General features: G+C 44.5%; 1 protein-coding gene across 1 annotated transcript; it reads right to left on the reverse strand.

Annotated features, from left to right (window-relative positions):
* Positions 1–14,614: 14,614 nt before the first annotated feature.
* LOC113832713 (extensin-like) lies at positions 14,615–15,814 on the reverse strand. Its single transcript, XM_027390678.1, has 2 exons — positions 15,805–15,814; positions 14,615–15,690 (listed from the first exon to the last, which is right to left on the reverse strand). The coding sequence occupies exons 1-2, from the start codon at positions 15,812–15,814 to the stop codon at positions 14,615–14,617; spliced, it is 1,086 nt and encodes a 361-aa protein (XP_027246479.1).
* Positions 15,815–19,684: the final 3,870 nt, after the last annotated feature.

The raw sequence follows: 19,684 nt of genomic DNA on the forward strand, positions 1-19,684 counted from the left end.
GGGGATAAGATAGGGGGTTGGTGGGGGGCAGGGGAGGAGGTTAAGGAGAGGGAACTGGGATTGACATGTAAAACAAGCTTGTTTCTAATTTAAATTTTAAAAGATACATTAAAAAAAAAGAAAGATCTCAGTCTTGGGCTGGAGAGATGGCTCAGCAGCTAAGAGCCATTCACTAGCTGCTCTTCAAGAGGGGCACACAGGTACAGAGACAGACAGAGAAGGAGATGTGGGGGGAGAAACTGCCTAAAAACGTTCGGCTGTTTTTAAATCTCAGCCTAAATGGAAGTTTTAAAATGCATGATTCTGCTAAAAGTCTTCAGTGTTGACTTATCAGGGCTTCAAATAGACACTTAATTCCAAATACATTTGATTCTCTGTGGATGGAACCCAAGAAAGTCTGTAACACAGACCAGTTGTGGAGGTTGCCTGTCTGGGTGACATCTGGTCTCCTTCCCAAGTTTCCAGAAGGTTCTGAGCCAAGCTGCCTTCCCTAGTAGCCATTAAGGAGCTCAAACCAAGTGGGTGCATGACATAATATTTCCAGCAGAGAGCAGTATTGACTCAAAATTTCCGTTATTTCTCTCTGTTCTAGTAAAAGCTTGTTAAGATACTTGTTTAATAACAATTAAAAAGTACTAAAACTACCCATAAGCCCATCACTTCTTTCAATTACATGCAATGCACTCCTCTATTCCAGTCTCGCCTACTGAAAGTTGGTGACTCTTAACACTCAATTGTATCCTTCCTCAGTCATTCATAAAGCTAAGTACAAATCCACTGCCATGGTCTGGAGAAAGCACTGGCTGCTCTTTCAGAGGACCGGGATTCCATTCTCAAAATCCATGTAGCAGGTCACAATTATCTGTAACTCTAGGTCCAGGGGATCCAATACCCTCTTCTGCTGCTGCCAGAACCGGGCATGCTTGTGGTGCACATACATACATGCAGACAAAACACTCACACACATAAAATAATAAAAATAGTATTTTGGGGCTAAGAGCGCTGACTGCTCTTCTACAGAACCGAGGTTCAATTCCCAGCACTCACATGGCAGCTCTCGCCCATCTGTAACTCCAATTCCAGGACTCCTGACAGCCTCACACTGACATGCCTGCAGGCAAAACACCTGAACATAAATTAAAATAAAGTATAAAATAATAATAATAATCTGTTTGTTTATTGAGACACTGTTTCTCTGTGTAACAATAATAAGTTTAAAATTCCCAGTTGTTGGGAATCCACTGCCGCCACTGACATAATTAAGCCAATCAAACTGAATAAATGAAGTTTTAATCTGAGCAAAGCATTCCGCTGTGGCCCCACAGGAGATGATAAAAAGAAAACCATGAGGTAAACCCAGAGGTGGGGCTTTTAATGCCCTCTGGGGATGGAGCTGCTGATGGTGGGCTTTTTTAGGGGCAGAGTCTGGATTGAGGCAACTCCAGGGCAGGGGCCCACCACTTGGCACCCTGAGGGCTGAGTTGGTAGGGCTTCTGCCTCAACAAACAGCCCTGGCTGTCCTGGAACTCACTTTGTAGACCGGGCTAGCCTCAAACTCATAGAGATCCACCAGCCTCTGCTTCCCAAGTGCTGGGTTTAAAGGTATGCACCATCACTACCTGGCTAAAAATAATACATAAAAATTAAATGCATTATGTCTCTACACATATCCACAAATATCCTTAGCAAACTTTGTTTTTCCCAAATGTAACACATAAAATTTCCAGGCTCACAGCTCACATCTTTCTTGCTTAAATACATCAGGAGCATCTTTCTTCTGCACCCAGTTTTAAAGTGACCATGTGCTAAATAGCAATTTCATGTCAAGACCACACACAAAAAAGTGTACTAATAAATAATTTCAGTTTTCAGTTATAAATTATACTACATGTCCCACCCCTGAGCTTGAATCTTTATGAATCCTGGAATTAAATTACAAAGAATTTAGAGCAAGGATATAGCTATTTACCTTTTTTTAATTCTTTTATTAGTTCAAATTAGGAACAAGCTTGTTTGACATGTCAATCCCTTCCTTCTCCCTCTCCCTCTCCCTCTCCCTCCCCTCCCCCCCCCCAACAACCCACCCGCCCCTAGCCATCACCCCTCCACTCCCCAGGCAGGGACTATTTACCATTTTTAAAAAATGATTTTCAATATTTATTCAGGGTTGGAAATTGAACCCAGAGCCATGGGCAAGCAGTCTGCCCCCCTGAATTCCACCCCTGGTCTATGTCACTTTATTTTATATTTTATCAAGTTTTGAATAGTTTGATATATGCTGTGCATTAAAAATAATTACAGCAGCCAGGCAGCTGTGGCTCATGCCTTTAATCCCAGCACTCAAGAAGCAGAGACAGGCAGATATCTGTGAGTTCAAAGTCACCCTGGTCTACAGGGTGAGCTCCAAGACAGCCAGGATTGTTACACAGAGAAACCCTGTCTGTGCAATCCTAAAAATCCTAATAATAATAAAAGCAATAATGATAATAATAATGTTGCTGTTACTGCAAGATGACTCACTAGGTAAAGGGAATTGCTACTAACTCTGACCACCTGAAATCAATCCCCAGGGCCCACATGGTGGAGGGAGAAAAAAAATGGTGAAGGTAACATTACATTGTTAAGTTGCTTTTCTTATTACAAATACTTTTGAGACAAAAACTTTCACTCAACTATTCCAGTCATACAAAGGAATGTTGTTTTTAAAATATTGTACATTTGTCTCACCATGTTTACGTGTGTTGCCTTTTGTATCTTACAAACAACTTAAAATTAATAAACATTATTGTCTTTATCTTTCACAGTCCAAACGGACAAAATGGGGGAAGCCAGTAGACAGTCACGTTGTTGTGGGTTAACAGAGAAGAGCTGTCTTATCTTCATCCTGCTAGTGGAATCCCACCCTTCCGTCCTTATTAGGAGAAAGGGGGTCATTTAGCTAAACTGCTTATGCAGATTGAGTGGTAACCACAAGAGTGTGAGTGTCTCCAACTGGGCTTGGTTGTGAGGAGAGGGTGGTACTGAATATGTCAAAGGGAGGGAAGGTTAAAGAGCTGTTTAGCGGAAGGGGAAAGGTCTTCAAAAGGGCTTTGCAATTGGCATCCCTCTGCCAAGGGTAAACAGGTGGCGACCAATTAAGGCAGATTTAATATACCCAGCTCAGCCTGAATAGAGGGGCGGGGTGAGGGGGGATGAATTCACTTGCCCTGGGAATGTCCAGCACTAGAGGGCAGGCTTTACAAAAGAAAGGCAAAATATGAGTGTATAACTTGAAGAGGGAAAAAAAAGGGGGGGGGATTTGGCAAGAGATACCGTTCATAATCCAAACAGATTACATGGTATACGGGAAGATAAAATGATGATAGCAGGGTCTGCAAAAGTCAAAGACGAATAGGGAGGAAGAAAGCTCACCCGACAAACGGCTGATCTCTCCCGAAAGGTCTGGAGGGGCTTTCCTGCAGAAAACCAAGCTGCTCCCCCTACCGAACAACTGCTGGAGCTGCACCACATTTGTCCATAGTCACAGGGCTGGGCACTTAAGGCTCCAAAGTGAAATCCAAATCCCTGCTCTTTGATGTCACTGAGTTAAAAAGGAAAACTTTAAAATATGGCATACATGAAACAGAAACTTTAGGCAGCACGTCTGTCATTTCTATCGTCACTTGGCAATTTTTTTTTTAAACTTAACTATTTCTCTTGCATAAATATTTTAGGAAGATCAAGTCTGACCATCTAGAAACAAAGGTCAGGAACAAAAGAGCAACGCAAGACTAAACCAAAATCTTAAGGCCACTGAGCTGGCCGACCTGCAGCCAAGGTTCACAAATGCCTGAAACTCCAGCTCTGGGAGACCCATCACCCTCTTCTGCCCTTTGCAGGCACCTGCACTCACGCTCATGTGCACATACCCATCACACACACACACACACACACACACACACACACACACACACACACACACTCTCAAAGAAACACACAAACACATGGTTTTGTTCTTTTGTTTGTTTAAGTCAACAATGCATAGCCGGGACCAAGCTGGGAAATTCACATTACACATTACTCAGTGGGAAGTGTGACTACCTCCCAGAAAAGGACAGCTCTTCAGCCAGGCAGACTGATAGCACACTTCTAATCCCAGCACAGGGGAGGGAAAGGCCAGCATGAGGCAAGAGGCCAGCAAGTTTGAGGCCAGTCTGGACTACATAGTGAGTTCTGTGCTGTACAGTCAGATCCTGACTCAAACAAGCAAGCAAGCAAACAAACAAACAAACAAAAAAGCCAGAGACAGAGAGAAGAGGAAAGGAAAAAAAAACAAAAAAGGAAGATAACAAGTAGAAGAAGATATTTACCTCCAATCTTACAGGTTTGAAAAAATGAGGAAATCTCTTTCCTACTGAATCTTAGAGAGGCCAACCTTGCTCAAACTATAGGTGCAAGCCACCACACCACCCACTTCTAACTCTCTCTCTCTCTCTCTCTCTCTCTCTCTCTCTCTCTCTCTCTTCTGCTTTTGTTTCCTATTCCCTGGAGTACTACCAATGTGAATTCAGAACCTTGATAGTATGAATTTGGACTTCGAATCATGTGAATGCCAGTGTTAAATTTTGGGGTTCAGATAACGTGTGTTGTATGTACTCTGCTTTGGCAAGGTAAGTCGCCTCACTGTGTCATCTTCTCCAACCCACTCCCACAGAGTGTCAACATATGGAATGCCAAAATAAAGACTCTTCTATCAACGAATCCCTGATGAGCCATGGTCCTTCTCTGCTGTCTCTGGTACCATAAGAACTGAAACTCAAGTTCAGGAGGATTTAGCCATGACTTTGGGTAGGAGCTGCCTGAGCCCTGGCCCTTCACATTTGGGTTCCCGATTTCTCTTGCTTGAGTGTTTTTTATTTTGCTTTCGTCCTAAGAAAGACACAGATTCTGCACAGATGGCAGAGCTTTTGAAATATTTTCCTAATATATGATACAGAGTTATCAAGCCAGCTCCCTGAGGAAGAGAAACTGATTCCCAGAATGCAAGTTCCAATCCTTTGTACCATGTGAGAGTGGACTCCTTTGAAATTGCGTGTCCCTGTCTGCTATTACTGTTATTAACACTATGACCAAGAGCAACTTAGAGGAGGAAAGAGTCCACTTGGGTTATGAGTCACAGTCCATTATCAAAGGAAGCCAAGCAGGAACCTGAAGACAGGAACTAAAGCAAAGCCATGGAGGAACACTGCTTATTGGCTAACTTCCCCTGGCTTACTCAGCTACCTTTCTTTACATAGCCTATGCCTGCCTGTCCAGAGATGCCACTGCCCACAGTGGACTTAGCCCTCCTACATCAATTGGCAATCAAGAATGTGCCCATAGACCCATCTTATGGAGGCAATTTCTCAACTGAGATTCCCTCTTCACAGGAATACCTAGGTTTGTGTCAAACTGACAAAAGCTAACTATGGTAATATGCTATACCTTGAACTTAATGGCAGCTTGCTCATTTCTTCCTTGAACTCTTTGTCTTAGGGCTCTAGATCAGTATATCTTTAGAGCTCTTCCCTACAAAGATGATGACCCTGCGGCCCAAATACTCAACATGAAATGGTAGTGGAATCAGGGTTGAAGCCCTCTCCTGTCCCAGAGAACAGCCCTTTCCCATACATGACGAACACTGAGAAATATTACTTGGAAAATTTTGTGCTAGATCTAGTTGGAGGAAGGAGAGCTTGTGTCCTCAAAAGCTTGGTGCTTGAAGTACTAGGCTAGCAACAGAAGGATCATGGTGGCATGCAGGGCCCCTAAGAGGGCAGGGGAAATAGAGGCTGCCCTAACTCAGCACTTGACTTGTTCCAAAAGGGAACAGGAGCCTATGAAGAAGGCTTCTCTGGAAAAGGCCCCATCACGGAAGTCCTAGCTTTCCAGTGTTCTGCAACTAGAGGCTGGCATTCCAACAGACCATATTCAATGACTACATGTAAACACAAAGACACATTGACAAGACACATGTCAGTTCCATGAGAAAGACAGTTTGTTTTTCATACATATTCCCAGGCAATCTTTACAATGGGTCTACTAGGTAAAGCTTTCAAAGACCAATGCAAACTAGGGCCAGGGAAATCAAGTGAAGAAGCGTACAAGTCATATGCCAAAGGCAAGAAGGACTGCGACAAAGTAGAGAATAAATGCCCCTCTGAAGACTGACTAATCCCCAGGTCCATGTAAAAGTGGAAGATGGGAATCAAGTCTACAAAGTTGTCCTCTGACCTCTCTATCTGGGTGCCCTGCCTTGTGTGCCCACACACATATGTACCATACACATACATAGGCAAGAACAAGGATACATACAGTGATGAACTTAGCCCAAGGATGATAACTGTCTCATTTGATCGATGGGCAGATGATATAAAACTGAGGCACTGTTTCTGACTAAGTCTTGATGCCTTTGTTACAGGCAAATAGGTAGACATTCTTTCCCCCATTGCAGAACTAGAATATAAAACAGCCTTTCAAGAATCCCTACTGCAAAACAGTATGATATTCAGATCCAGGGACCTGAACAAAAAAATAAAGAAGTGTGGAATTCCTAGGAATACTGTTTGGGGGAGAGTGGAATTTGCATTTTTCATCTAACTGCCCAAACAACAACCCAAATCTGTCACAGTGAACCGCATTCCTAAGAGCAGTCAAAACAAAGAAACAAATGTCCTCTGTGCTCTAGCCATTTCATTTTCCTGCTCACTCATCTTCATTTGAATGAGTCCACTGAATAAAAGCTAAAGCCAGTGCTTAATGCATACCAGGTTGTTAGAGAGCACTGGGGTAACTCCAGTGGTATACCCTGCACAGCTCACTCCCCACAATCTCTCCCCCACAGTCAGTCAGATACACATACACACACACACACACACACACACACACACACACACACACACACACACACACACACACACGGATTCCTGGCTTCTAGAGGCCCCATCTCTCAGACACCATGCTCATCCTTTGGGTTAGTCAGCAGATGGGTTATCCCCACCATGGTGACCCTAGATTGTCCTTCATCCTAAAACTCATATCTCACTCCTTTTGCCAGAGACATTTCAGGCCTTTCTTATTCCTCGCTACTTCACAGGCTTCATTCACTTGGTTCCCAAGCCACATACCACCTTCTCTGACCTTTTTACTTCTCTCTACATTCTTCTTTATTGATCACTCCTCTTCTGTCAACTCTTTCCTCCTGTTTTAACCTGAAACTTTTAAAGTTACAGGGGAAGAGAGAGAGAATGGAAAGGTATGAAGCATATCTACTTATCACTCATCAAATAGTCAGCTACTCACCAGTTATTGCCATTTTTCCATGCTTGCCCTGTCTCTGCATGTATTTCTTGAGCCATTTGAAACTTGTGTACCCTGTCCCATCTTGGCTACCAAAAAGCTCCATTGAAATCACTCTCCTATTAATTATTTCATTTGTTTGTTTTCTCTGTTGCTGTTATAAAACACTGACCAAAAGCAAGTTGGAAAAGGAGAGAGTCTATTTGAATTACAGATTACAGGCCATCACTGAGGAAAGCCAAGACAAGAACTGAAGCAGAGATTAATGGAGGAACACTGCTTACTGGCTTATTCCCACCCTCCTGCCTAAGAATGGTACCACCCACAGTGGGCTGGGTCCTCCTACATCAACTAGTAATCAAGAAAATGCCCTACAGACAAGTCAACAAGCCAAACAGATGGAAGCAATTCCTCAGTTGTGTTTCCCTCTTCCCAGGTGTATCAGGTTGACAACTGAAGCTAACTGTGACAATAAACTAATGCTTACTCAAATTTTCCCATTTCTCCCAATGTATTTAAAGCTATAAAGCTCCTTTGGTTTCTTTTAGTCTACACTAATCCTTTTTTTAAATAACTGTGGTAATTGGGGTTAATTGTCAACGTGATGGGATCTAGAATTGACTAGGAAATAGGCACCCAAACATACCTGTAGGGGAAATGTTAGCTTTGCCCTATTGGGGGCTGGCACACACACACTAGGGCATGGTCAGTGACGTAGCAAAACTTTAAATATGAGGGTCACACAGGCAGCTCTCTCTGTTCCATGGTTTGCCTGGTTGTAGGGGACTGACTCTGTCGCATGTGTACTCTCCTATTAAAACATCTGTTGGTCAAACTTGCGTCTTGCTTTACATACTTGTGAGAATTATCTCAATTGTGGTTAGCCTCTGAAAATGCCTGTGAAGGATTGTCTTGATTGGGTTCATCAGTGTGCAAAGACTCATCTTACTGTGGATGGGACCATTTCCAAACTGGAATCCTAGACAGTACAGAATGGAATGAGCTGAGCTCTGGCATTCATCATCTATTTCCTGATTCTGGATGCACAATATGACCAGATGCCTCAAACCCCTGCTGCCAGAACATCCCTGCTGTAATGGACTGTACCCTTGAACTGTGAGCCACAATGACCCCTTCCTCACTGAAGTTGCTTTTGTCGAAAGTATTTTGTCGTAGCAACAGGAAAAGTAGGACAATGACATTTCCCACCCCACCCCCCATGGTTCAGACCAGTTGGTTTGTGACTGACTCTTGTTAAAATCTCTGACCTTGGCACTGGAAAGAGGGCTTAGGGTTAAAAGCACTCTCTGCTCTTCCAGAGGTCCTGGGTACCATTTCTAGCACCCACATGGTAGCTCACAACCATCTATACCTATAGATCTACAGGAGCCGATGCCCTCTTCTAAGGTGGAGACACACAGCAGACAAAACGCCCATATACATAAAATAAATTAACAAATCAAAACAAAAAAAGAAAACAAAACAAAAATCTCTAACCTTGAGACTAAGGAAGTGATGGCTGCACTTGGCTGCTCGTACAAAGGACCCAGGTTTGATTTCCAGCACCTACTTGGTGATTCCAGTTTCAGGAGATCCTATGCCCTCTTCTGGCCTCCTCAGATAACAGGCACACATGTGGTGCACCAACCTACATGTAGGCAAAACACCCATACACATACCTTGTTTCATTAAAAAAAAAAAAAAGTAAAGAATGTGCGTCCTCTCTTAAACTGTGGGCTCGTGAAAGACTGTTTTTAAGTTTCTCCTCCTCTGCAGTCACACCCTTCATTCCCTGCGGCTTCATCTGAGATCACAGCTTTGAATATCATTTGTATACCAGCAACTTAGAAGGAAATGTTCTAGGCTGGAATGTGAGAGGCAACAGTGCAGGCATAAGAAAATGAGAGAATCCTGAGCTCTCAGCCGAGCCTCCAGCTTGTTCTCAGCTACGTTTGATTTCTCTAGACCGGTCTCATGTACATATTTTAATAACCACGGTGTCATCACCTCCCCTGCTGTCTGTTCCCAGACATCCAGAGTCTGAGAAGAGATCCCAAATAAAAATGCAAAGATCTAATTAACAGTCGCATGGTTAACCAGAGCCAAGCACTTTACCATCTTTCTACTCCCCCTGTTCCCTAATCTCTCCAATTTGCCAGAATTTAAGGAAGGAGAGTGGATTATGAGCTTGACTTCCATAAATTCTCTTCCTGCTAGCTAACCCACTACTATGCCCCAAGCATGAGGTAGACCCTCCAGTCAAAGGCCCACCCCCAACTCTGACCTAGAAAGACACCTAGGCACTGGAAGGGAACCTGAATGGCATCAGAAGCCAGAGGAGTCCTACCACAGGACACTGGATGTCAAGTTTTCAGGAATAATTTTATTATATAAAGTGGTCCTGCTCAGAACAAGAGCCCTCCCTGGCTGGCTTTTAAACGAACTCATTTACTCTAATGCTCCACCAGCGTCAGGCTGTCTGGGAGAAGGTGGACAGGGAAACACTTGGTTATCAGGACAATTTATCTACATGGCATCAAATACTAGCTTATGTCTGTGTCTGCCTGCTCTATCTGGACCCATGTGATAGCCCACCCCTACCCTTCCAGTGAGACCACTATTGTGACCAGTGGCCACTGGGAACACAGTAATGGACTACACTCCAGCAGCTCCCTAAACCCTGGCAATACATGAACCATGCCTTTTGTCCATAGTTGTTTTGTTGTGGGAAAGGCTCTTGAAGCTGAGAGAGATTGCCTGGAGTCTCAACACTCAGGAGAGACAGAGGCAGGAGGATCTCTGCAAGTTCAAAGCCAACCGAGTCTACAAGCCAAGATCCAGTGATAGAAAACCTATTTCTAAAATGAAAAGGAGGTGAAGAAGAGGGAATCTTGCTAAGTAGTCCAGACTGTCTTCCAACTCAAAATCCCCCTCCCTCCATTTCCTGAGTACTGGGGCTATAGGCATGTTCTACCGTGTCCTGCCCTCCTCCCTATTTTGAAGGGAACCCTGGAGAGTTTCCATTTTCCCTAGAGTCTAGAAGCATGGGAGTCTGCAACTGCATTACAAATGAAATTCCTCACCTTCAAGACACCAGCTAGAAATGGGTAGAGTACAGATGCCTCAGGAGGGACACACAGACAGACACATTGCCTTAGGAGTCAGTAATGCTGATTAGAAAGATGTTCTGGGATCTCCTGGAACCCGAGTCACATTTCATTCAGCCAAGCGCCTGAGAATCTAGAAGGGTGGTGTTTACTAAGTATACTCACCTCAAAATTGCCCCTCCCCCCACAGTCTTTTACAGCAGCTTCTAATCTGCAAGTCACATCACTGGGGCGGGCTTCTAAATTGTCTAAGGGGTGTGCTTAAGTTGTCTCTTAAAATTAAACTCTTGGGGTTGGCTAGATGGCTCAACAGGTAAATGTGTTTGCCCACATGCCTGGCGGCCTGAGTTTGATTCGTGGGACCTAGAAGGTAGGAGGAGAGGAGAACTGACTCCTGCAAATTTTCCTGTGACCTTCATATGCAAGGTGTGACAAGCATGTATCCACACACACAAAAATAGGTCTGGAGGCAGGGAGGAAGGGGGAGGTTTGCTGTGCTGAAGGACTGGGTCAGGTGTAGCTGAGCAGTAGAGTCTGTGCCCTGACATGTGTTTGGGTCCCGATTCCTATCCTCAGCACCACAAGGAAATCAAATTAACCCTACAGACACTACAGGCATAGGTACCCAATTCAGAAACATTCTTACCTCTGTTTGTGGAGGCAGGCGTGTACAGTCACAGGGAATAACAACGACGTTAACTTCCAAAGGAGACTAACTTGGCACAGTGGACTCCACTTTGAAAGCATTAGCTCACTAGGCCGACAGCTATAAATGAGTTACTGGCCCCTCTGCACCTCAAAATCCAGTCCTTTATCTCAAAGGAGTATCAATGACATCATGGAAGCCCACACAAAACAACACTCCGGATGCTAAAATCCGGCCCAGACAATATTTGTGAAACTCAGCACTCGCTCTGGGAACATGAGGGCCCAGGCTGCACTCCTAGCTTTTGAGACTTGCAAGAGCTCATCTGCACCCTGGGGCGGGTGTGAAGGGAGAGCCCTGAAATCCCAGCAAGCCAGTAGACAGAGCCTGAACTAAATAGAGAATCCTTGTTTGCAAAGCCCCAGTTGCATTCTGTGGCACCTCCAGACCAAGCTGCAGCCTATCCTGGCATTGCTGCTCCCTGATACTCAGGCAGAACTGCAGGGAATCCCTGTTGATCTGGACACACACAGGCACTCACCCCAGATCTAGAGTTTATTTTTCCATGGCTTGCTGGTGGCCTGGCCCTATCAGTGCTTGATGGTGGGCTCTGGAATGTTAATTGAAGTGGAGCTTGGAAGCTGATGCAGATAAACGTTGCCTAGCATCTGGCCACTTGCTCTCCACCATCCTGGGCAACCTCCGAACCCCCTGCATGTTGGAGCTCGGTCTTGCTAACTGTGATGAGTTCCTTTTCCACGCAGAAGGTGTGAAGCAGAAGGCACTGGGAGCTAGAGGCATCCACTAGGGGCGCTGGATCTGCTCTCTCTGCTAAGCCAGTCAGGCAAAGAAACCTGATGTAGCATGTGACACCTGACAGATGTCTAGGTGACAGATAAATAGGCAGATGATAGAAGGTAGATTAAACAGAGCCGTCCGTCACACTTGCACACACATATAGACAGATATACTTTATATTGCTGGGGATCGAGCCCAGTGCCTTACTAACGACCCTTATTAGCACCATTTTTACACACTATATAATTAATTAATTAAAAATTAACACAGGAAATCATCATCCTTTTCTCCACCTAAGCCCTTTCTTTACCTCTAAACTTCTCGCTGATTTTCAGGGATCCACAGGAAGAATTTCTGAAGTTGACCACAGGCAAGTGATTAAAATGGTTCCTGCACAGCCACTTATAATAATTAATAATCATAACAATAACAGTGGGAAATCTATCACATCACATACTTGAATACGCTAAGGTGAAAATATTGAAAACATCCATACTAGAACAGCTAGCCTCAGTCAGGCTTACCTCACTAAGACTCAAATCCAAAAGGAAGGGGCAAAAGAACACAGGGGACAATGAAAATTCAAGGCAAAGCTTTATAAGGAAAATTCAGCAAAGGGGAAGAAAATATTTGCAGTAGCGGGTCAGAATCTTGCTATATGGAAGGTTTAAAAATTATTCAAATGGGGCTGGAGGGATGGCTCTGCGGTTAAGAGCCCTGACTGTCCCCCAAGGGACTTCTGTCCAATTCCCAGCACCCACATGGCTGCCTGTAGCTCCATTTCCAGCAGATCTGGCATCCTCACACATACATACATGCTGGCAAAACCCCAATGTACAGAAAAAAATGAAAAATTTAAAAAAATTATTAAAGGAAGGAAAGATAGAATCTATGCATATGCTTTGAGTGTGCATAGTTACATGCTTTCTGTGTCTCATATATATATACATATATATATATATATATATATATTTACATATGCATTGTATATGCCCCTCAAACATAAAAAGAGGCTACATCACTGTGTTACAACTTGTCCATCAGATGATTGAAAACTTAGAGGACAATACCTCCCATTGCCCAGCATGTGGAAGTCAAGCTCTCACACACAACACTGAATTACACAACACCTATGTGACTACTCAAGGGATGACAATTCCTTATAAAATGCATGAGCACATTCAGTTTCAACCCTTCATCCTAGGTCTAGAAAAATACACTAAAAGAACAGAATGCCTCTAACTATTTAAAAAATGTGAATCTTTGTTATTGTTACTTTGAAATACTGAAAAAACTCTAAGGTTCACTCATAGGGACATAGTGGAATAGACTACAGTCTATTCACATAATGGAATACTATACAGCTATAAAAAAAGAATAGGGGAGCTGTCTGCGGGGCAAGACAGTGTCCAGGATATATTGTTAGGTAAAAACAGCAAATTGCCAAGGAGAGTCTGCAGGTGTGGAGGGGTGCTAGGGGACAGCCTGTATCTGGAGAAGAGGCTTGTGCTAGTTAGTGACAGAGCTTCAGTATGAAATACCTGTAGGTGAGCTTCCCATGCTGGTCAATCCTACACATGGTAATCACACCCACACCCTAGGTTCCAGTAGCAAAGGTGTGGTTATAATTGAAACATTAGCCCCCATTGACAGAAATTAGACAAACTGGTAACACACCAAAACAAAGCACTGTGTGTCCTCTTCCCAACTGGACTGAGATGCTTCTGGGTGGTCTTGGTGCTAGTCAACTTTATGTTCTGAGTGCCTTAGATAGTGGTGGCACACAATTTTTGCTGTTATTTTTTTGAAACCATCTTTTTATTTTACATACCAATTCCAGTTCCTCCTCTCTGCCTTTGTCCTGCTCCCCCCCCACCTTTCCCTCCACCCCACCCTCATTCACTCCTCAGAGAGGGTGAGGCCTCCCATGGGGAGTCAATAAAATCTGTCCCATGACCAGTTTGAGGCAGGACCAAGGCCCTCTCTATTGTATCTAGGCTGAGCAAGGTATCCCTCCACAGGGAATGGACTCCAAAAAGCCAGTTCATGCACTAGGAATAAATCCTGGTCCCACTGCCAGTGGCCCCACAAACTGCACACATTTGTAATCCTAGCACAAAGGATGGTGAGTTTGAAGACAGTCTGGGCTACATAGTGAGATTCACATCATCTCATAGAAAAATAACCATATGAACACACAGTACCCATGTGTCTTGTTTGCCTGGAATTGTCATGATTTATGCTTAGCATCTCTGTGTTATATTTCTTTACCTGTTGAAAGCATCCACATACCACCCTTTCCATATGTAATAGGTGCTCAAGAAATACCTATTAAATTTAATGGAATAATTTTGAATGTGTTAAAATAATAGTCTCACATCTGTCTGTAGATCAGCAAAACTCTCGAAATATTTCTTAGGAACAAGCACATTATAATAATATATAGTTCGTGAAGTTATAGGGGGAAATATAAGAAGATATGGTCACTAAGCAGCCACATTCATCTTAGCTTGCAAGTGCTGGTGATCAAAGTGAGGAGACACGTGAAGAGCCAAACAGGTATCATGACCATTCTCTCTCTAGATTTCTTCCTGTGTTTACTTGGAATAACAACTGAGTTGTACTGAGTTATTCTGAGAGGTGAGGTGTACATTTTTTAAAAAAGGAAGTATATACAAAATAATCCAAGTCTGCTTCCCAATGGGTTTCAGGAAATTTTCAAATCTTTGTCTGGAAGTAACTAAAATCAGTACAGGGACAGCAGAGGAAAAAGGAGGTTTTGGCTGGTGATGTGGGTCAGTGGAGTCTTGTATTGGTGGTGTGGCGCTGTGGAGTCTTGTGTTGGTGTGGCGCTGCAGTCTTGTGTTGGTGTGGGGCTGTGGAGTCTTGTGTTGGTGTGGCGCTGTGGAGTCTTCTGTTGGTGGTGTGGGGCTGCAGTCTTGTGTTGGTGTGGGGCTGTGCAGTCTTGTGTTGGTGTGGCGCTGTGGAGTCTTGTGTTGGTGTGGCGCTGTGGAGTCTTGTGTTGGTGTGGGGCTGTGGAGTCTTGTGTTGGTGTGGGGCTGTGGAGTCTTGTGTTGGTGTGGGGCTGTGGAGTCTTGTGTTGGTGTGCGGCTGTGCAGTCTTGTGTTGGTGTGGGGCTGTGGAGTCTTGTGTTGGTGTGGGGCTGTGGAGTCTTGTGTTGGTGTGCGGCTGTGCAGTCTTGTGTTGGTGTGGGGCTGTGGAGTCTTGTGTTGGTGTGGGGCTGTGGAGTCTTGTGTTGGTGTGCGGCTGTGCAGTCTTGTGTTGGTGTGGGGCTGTGGAGTCTTGTGTTGGTGTGGGGCTGTGGAGTCTTGTGTTGGTGTGCGGCTGTGCAGTCTTGTGTTGGTGTGGGGCTGTGGAGTCTTGTGTTGGTGTGGGGCTGTGGAGTCTTGTGTTGGTGTGCTGTGAGTCTTGTGTTGGTGTGGGGCTGTGGAGTCTTGTGTTGGTGTGGGGCTGTGGAGTCTTGTGTTGGTGGTGTGGGGCTGTGCAGTCTTGTGTTGGTGTGGGGCTGTGGAGTCTTGTGTTGGTGTGGGGCTGTGGAGTCTTGTGTTGGTGTGCGGCTGTGCAGTCTTGTGTTGGTGTGCGGCTGTGGAGTCTTGTGTTGGTGTGCGGCTGTGCAGTCTTGTGTTGGTGTGCGGCTGTGGAGTCTTGTGTTGGTGTGCGGCTGTGCAGTCTTGTGTTGGTGTGGGGCTGTGGAGTCTTGTGTTGGTGGTGTGGGGCTGCAGTCTTGTGTTGGTGGTGTGGCGCTGTGGAGTCTTGTGTTGGTGGTGTGGGGCTGTGGAGTCTTGTGTTGGTGATGCAGGGCTGTGGTAGAAGGGACTAGAAGTGAGATAACCTGGCTTCTGATCTTCCTCGGCTGTTCTGTAGTTAGATCCTAAGTCATCTCTGTGTTCTCTACCTGCAAGATAGGGACCTAACCTGAGGTCATTGCTGAGAAAACTCACCAAGTTGGTTTCTTCGATGATTTGCCTGTCAATTATAATATACAGCATGTGAATATTATCTGAAAAATCTGCAGCCAGAGTTAGGAGGAAGAGAAGTAGGAGAAGGGAAGGAGGAGGAGGAAGAGAACCTCCAAATCCTAGTAAATGTAGAAAAACTTATTTTGAACAAAAGAGAGACAAGTAAGAGCATACCACACTAGCATGGTCTTTGCAACTAGAACATGCTTCAAAGCAGCAATCCCATTAGGGTAGCCTTGATACAAAACACCCCATTGCTATCACACTAGCAATGCCTTTACAAGAACATACATGAGAGAATTAAAAATAGGAAAAATCGTGTTCTTTTGTCCCTGTGTTTAACAATATCAAGACAAGTGTGAAAAGGCTAAATTAATGAATTTGAGGCTGTACTAACCTCAAAGAGAGGGAAATAGGAATAGAGAAGACAGAAATGTAGTGCTACCCCTTTAAGGACAATTTCATGAACAATTTTGGCTTTAAAGCTATTTTAATGTTTCACATAATAAAATAAACATGTTATTTTAGCACTAGTAAACAGATTTTGGCAAAAGGAACCATGCACAGCACAGCAGAGTGTCAGCAAGGAGCAATTCATCCTCTCCAGGTGGGGGCTGCTCCCCAGGGCAACCTAGGAATTGTCACCAGCCAAACATAGCAGATACCTTTATCCAACAGATATTCACAGTGTGCCAGTTCCAGCCCAGACACTGAGGACAAAGCTGTAAGAACAGACCCATGAGACACGTGTCATCTAGCCCAACCAAGTTCCTACCCATAGGTTAAAAGTCATTGGTTCCGTGTAAGCCCAGGATAGCCCATGTTAGAAGGATCACTAGACGCTGACTTTTGTGGGTTATATTTGAAAGTGTCTCCAGGGGTAAAAGGTTCAATTTCCTAGGATAGGAGAGAAAAAGAAGTGAGAGGGAGGAAGAAGGAAGTTGAAAGAGATTATTTATTCATGGTGAGAAGAACTTCAATAAATACTGTGTAAATTCCATATAGTTATGTAAAGTAACACATTTTGGGATTCATTCTGTCTTCTATTTCAGCCAAAGGGATGCACCTGTTGTCCCAATTACTCTAGGAGGGAAGGCAGCAGAGATGCTGGAGCCTAAGAATTCAAGACTAGTCTGAACAAAGTAGCAAACTTTTCCTCTCAACAAAATAATAATAGTACGGAGGAGGAGGAGGGGGAGGAAGAGAAGGAGGAGGAGGTGGAAGAGGGGGAGGAGGAGGGTGAGAAGGAGAAGGAGGAGGAGGAGGAGAAGGAGAAGGAGAAAAGGAGAAGGAGAAGGAGAAGGAGAAGGAGAAGGAGAAGGAGAAAAGGAGAAGGAGAAGGGTTTGGAGGGTGTGTTAGGGATTTCTCTCCTGTCTATGCTCTTACCTCTTAAACCCGGGTTTGAACAGCGCACTCCCTTACAAGGATGCTTTTCACTATTTGTGAAAGGCTAGAAAGCTTTTTCAAGTTTCAAACAGCATGTGATGATCTCATTAAACTAGGAAGTCAGATTATTTGGCTGTTAACCTCAAGTCCTTCCCAGGGCATCTTTTTCTTGTTGATTTCTTAATGGTACATCTTACCCGCCCTGGCATCTTACAAAGCCCTGGCAGCTTCAGGCTTTAGTTTTATCTAAGGTCGACCTACACCTTGGAAAGCGGGGATCCAGCTCAGCGTATCTACACGGCCTGGGCAGAGCTCCTGTCCACAGCCCTCAAATCCCAAGTATTCCTTGGGCCATCTGAGGTGCGCTTGAGTAAACACCCATCAGGACGCCTTTCTCACCTTTGGGAAGTGGGCGAAACAGCAGTTTTCCAAGGAAGTCCCAGGAGAAATTTTAAATTCGGGTTTAAAAATAAGTCATCAAGGTTTCCTCTACACCTGTATACCGAGGATATATAATAGAGAATAAAGGACTAAAGCTTCTACAAAGACAAAGCCTTATTTATGGTGATTAGAAAAACAGAGATTATCTAAAATTATGAACTCATTCTGTTGAGGTCTATCTGTAATGTAGGACATTTTATTGTGACTTTGAATCATACTCAGAAAAACTAATGAACAGATATGTAAGTTTAAACACAAGCAAAAATTTTAAAAGACTGTTATTTGGGTGGATGTTTTTGAATCCGTCTTCCCACTTTCCCAGAGTGTTCATAATAATTTTTATGATCAGAAAAAAACGAAAACAAGATAAAGTATAAATTTGTGTTTGGGTTATCACAAAATTTGAGATTCTTGAGGGTGAAATGTGGGGAGTATTGGTTTATTTGGGGAAAACACTATGAGCACACCTGCTGGTAAGAAGCTGGACCTCCGCTGCTGTTTTCCCTACCCCTCCCCTCTCCCGACCGCCTTACTCACTAGGAAAAAAAAAAAAAAAAAGGAAGCATATAGCTTCATCATAAAGATTACATGATATGTATATGAAATTGTTACACAATTACTTAGTCGCAAAAAAATCAAATTTGCTGAAAATTTTCGTGAAGTTTTTATATTTCGAAATTGTTCTAGACCTGGGAGACTAAAGATGTTTGATGGACCCCCGGAACCTACCGACGCCCTCAAGTTGCCCTCTGATCCCCACACCTGGGTTTGCAGCCCCCTTTTCCAATAGATAATTTTGTTTTTAAATTTTTGTGCTTTCTGACTGGAGTGGAGGAGGTGGGTTTTCATCGGGATCCCAGGAAATAGCATCTAAACCTGTCGTGTAACCGTGAATTTTTAGGGTTTAAAAACATTTGATCTGAAATTCCCTTAAATCTCTAGTGAGATCTTCTTTATTTTAAACGATATTTTAAAATCCTGTGTTGGGCACGCAACACCTAGCCCCGGTTTCTTGATCTCATTAGCACGAGCCATGGCGTCTGGGAGAGTCTCGCTTACACAGTGTCCTGCATATTCCTCCAGCCAACGCATCTTTCTCCTTACCTCATGAAAACGAAGTGTAAGAGAGGCTCGCCCTTTGCCCCAAACCCCACACGTTGTGTTCCACAGCCATGGCCATATCTACCCATTCTCTCCGTGTTCCTACCTCGCACACCACGGAGACACACTGTATACTCCGCCCAAGCTGTGTCCAAGGAGCTCTTCTGGAGACCTAAGACTGGGCAAAACTTTCCACTTATACAGGCTTGCTCAAGACAAGCTTTAAGACAGAGAAAAGAAGCGGGGCTGCGGGGTGTGGATGGGGACTAGCCGGTAGGGGTGGGGAGGACCGGGGACAGCGGACAGGGCCAGAGCTTACCATACTTCCCAACCACTCCAGAAATACTCAAAGATTACCAGAGTACCCGCCCAACACAGCCTCTGCGCCTGAATTTCCCTTAAGTGACAAGTCCGCGCTTCATATACTGGACTAAAGACTTGCTCCTCTGGCTTTGTCGGTCACTAATGTCCCTAGAGGAATCCGGCCTAGCACCAACTGAGACACCCACCCCACCCCCACCCCACCCCCACCCCCACCCGGCGCTCGCATCTCGTATCCTGGGGCCTCTCCAGTTCCCTATCCCTCTTTTGGTTTTCCTTTGCCGGGAGAATGTATACTGGAAAACCTGATGGACTGATTGCTCTGAAACTCCGCGCTAGGGCCCATTCAGGTCCGGAGTCCTCGGGAGCTCCCCGTCGCACCCTCTTGAGATATAGGCCACGCCCTTCTCCTCTTTGCTTTTGAGAAGCGTCAATAGGAACCAATCCTCCAAAAAGGTGACGAGGGATTGAGGGCGAACAGAAGGACCCAAAAGCCAGCGTTTGGGGAGGAAGGTGCAGGGTTAGCACGTGATTTCTGTGGGAACCAATGGAGGACCGCAATTTTGTCACCCGGTCCTGGTCCCCC

Source organism: Cricetulus griseus (genome assembly GCF_003668045.3).
Source record: "Cricetulus griseus strain 17A/GY chromosome 1 unlocalized genomic scaffold, alternate assembly CriGri-PICRH-1.0 chr1_1, whole genome shotgun sequence".
Taxonomy (NCBI): Eukaryota; Metazoa; Chordata; class Mammalia; order Rodentia; family Cricetidae; genus Cricetulus; species Cricetulus griseus.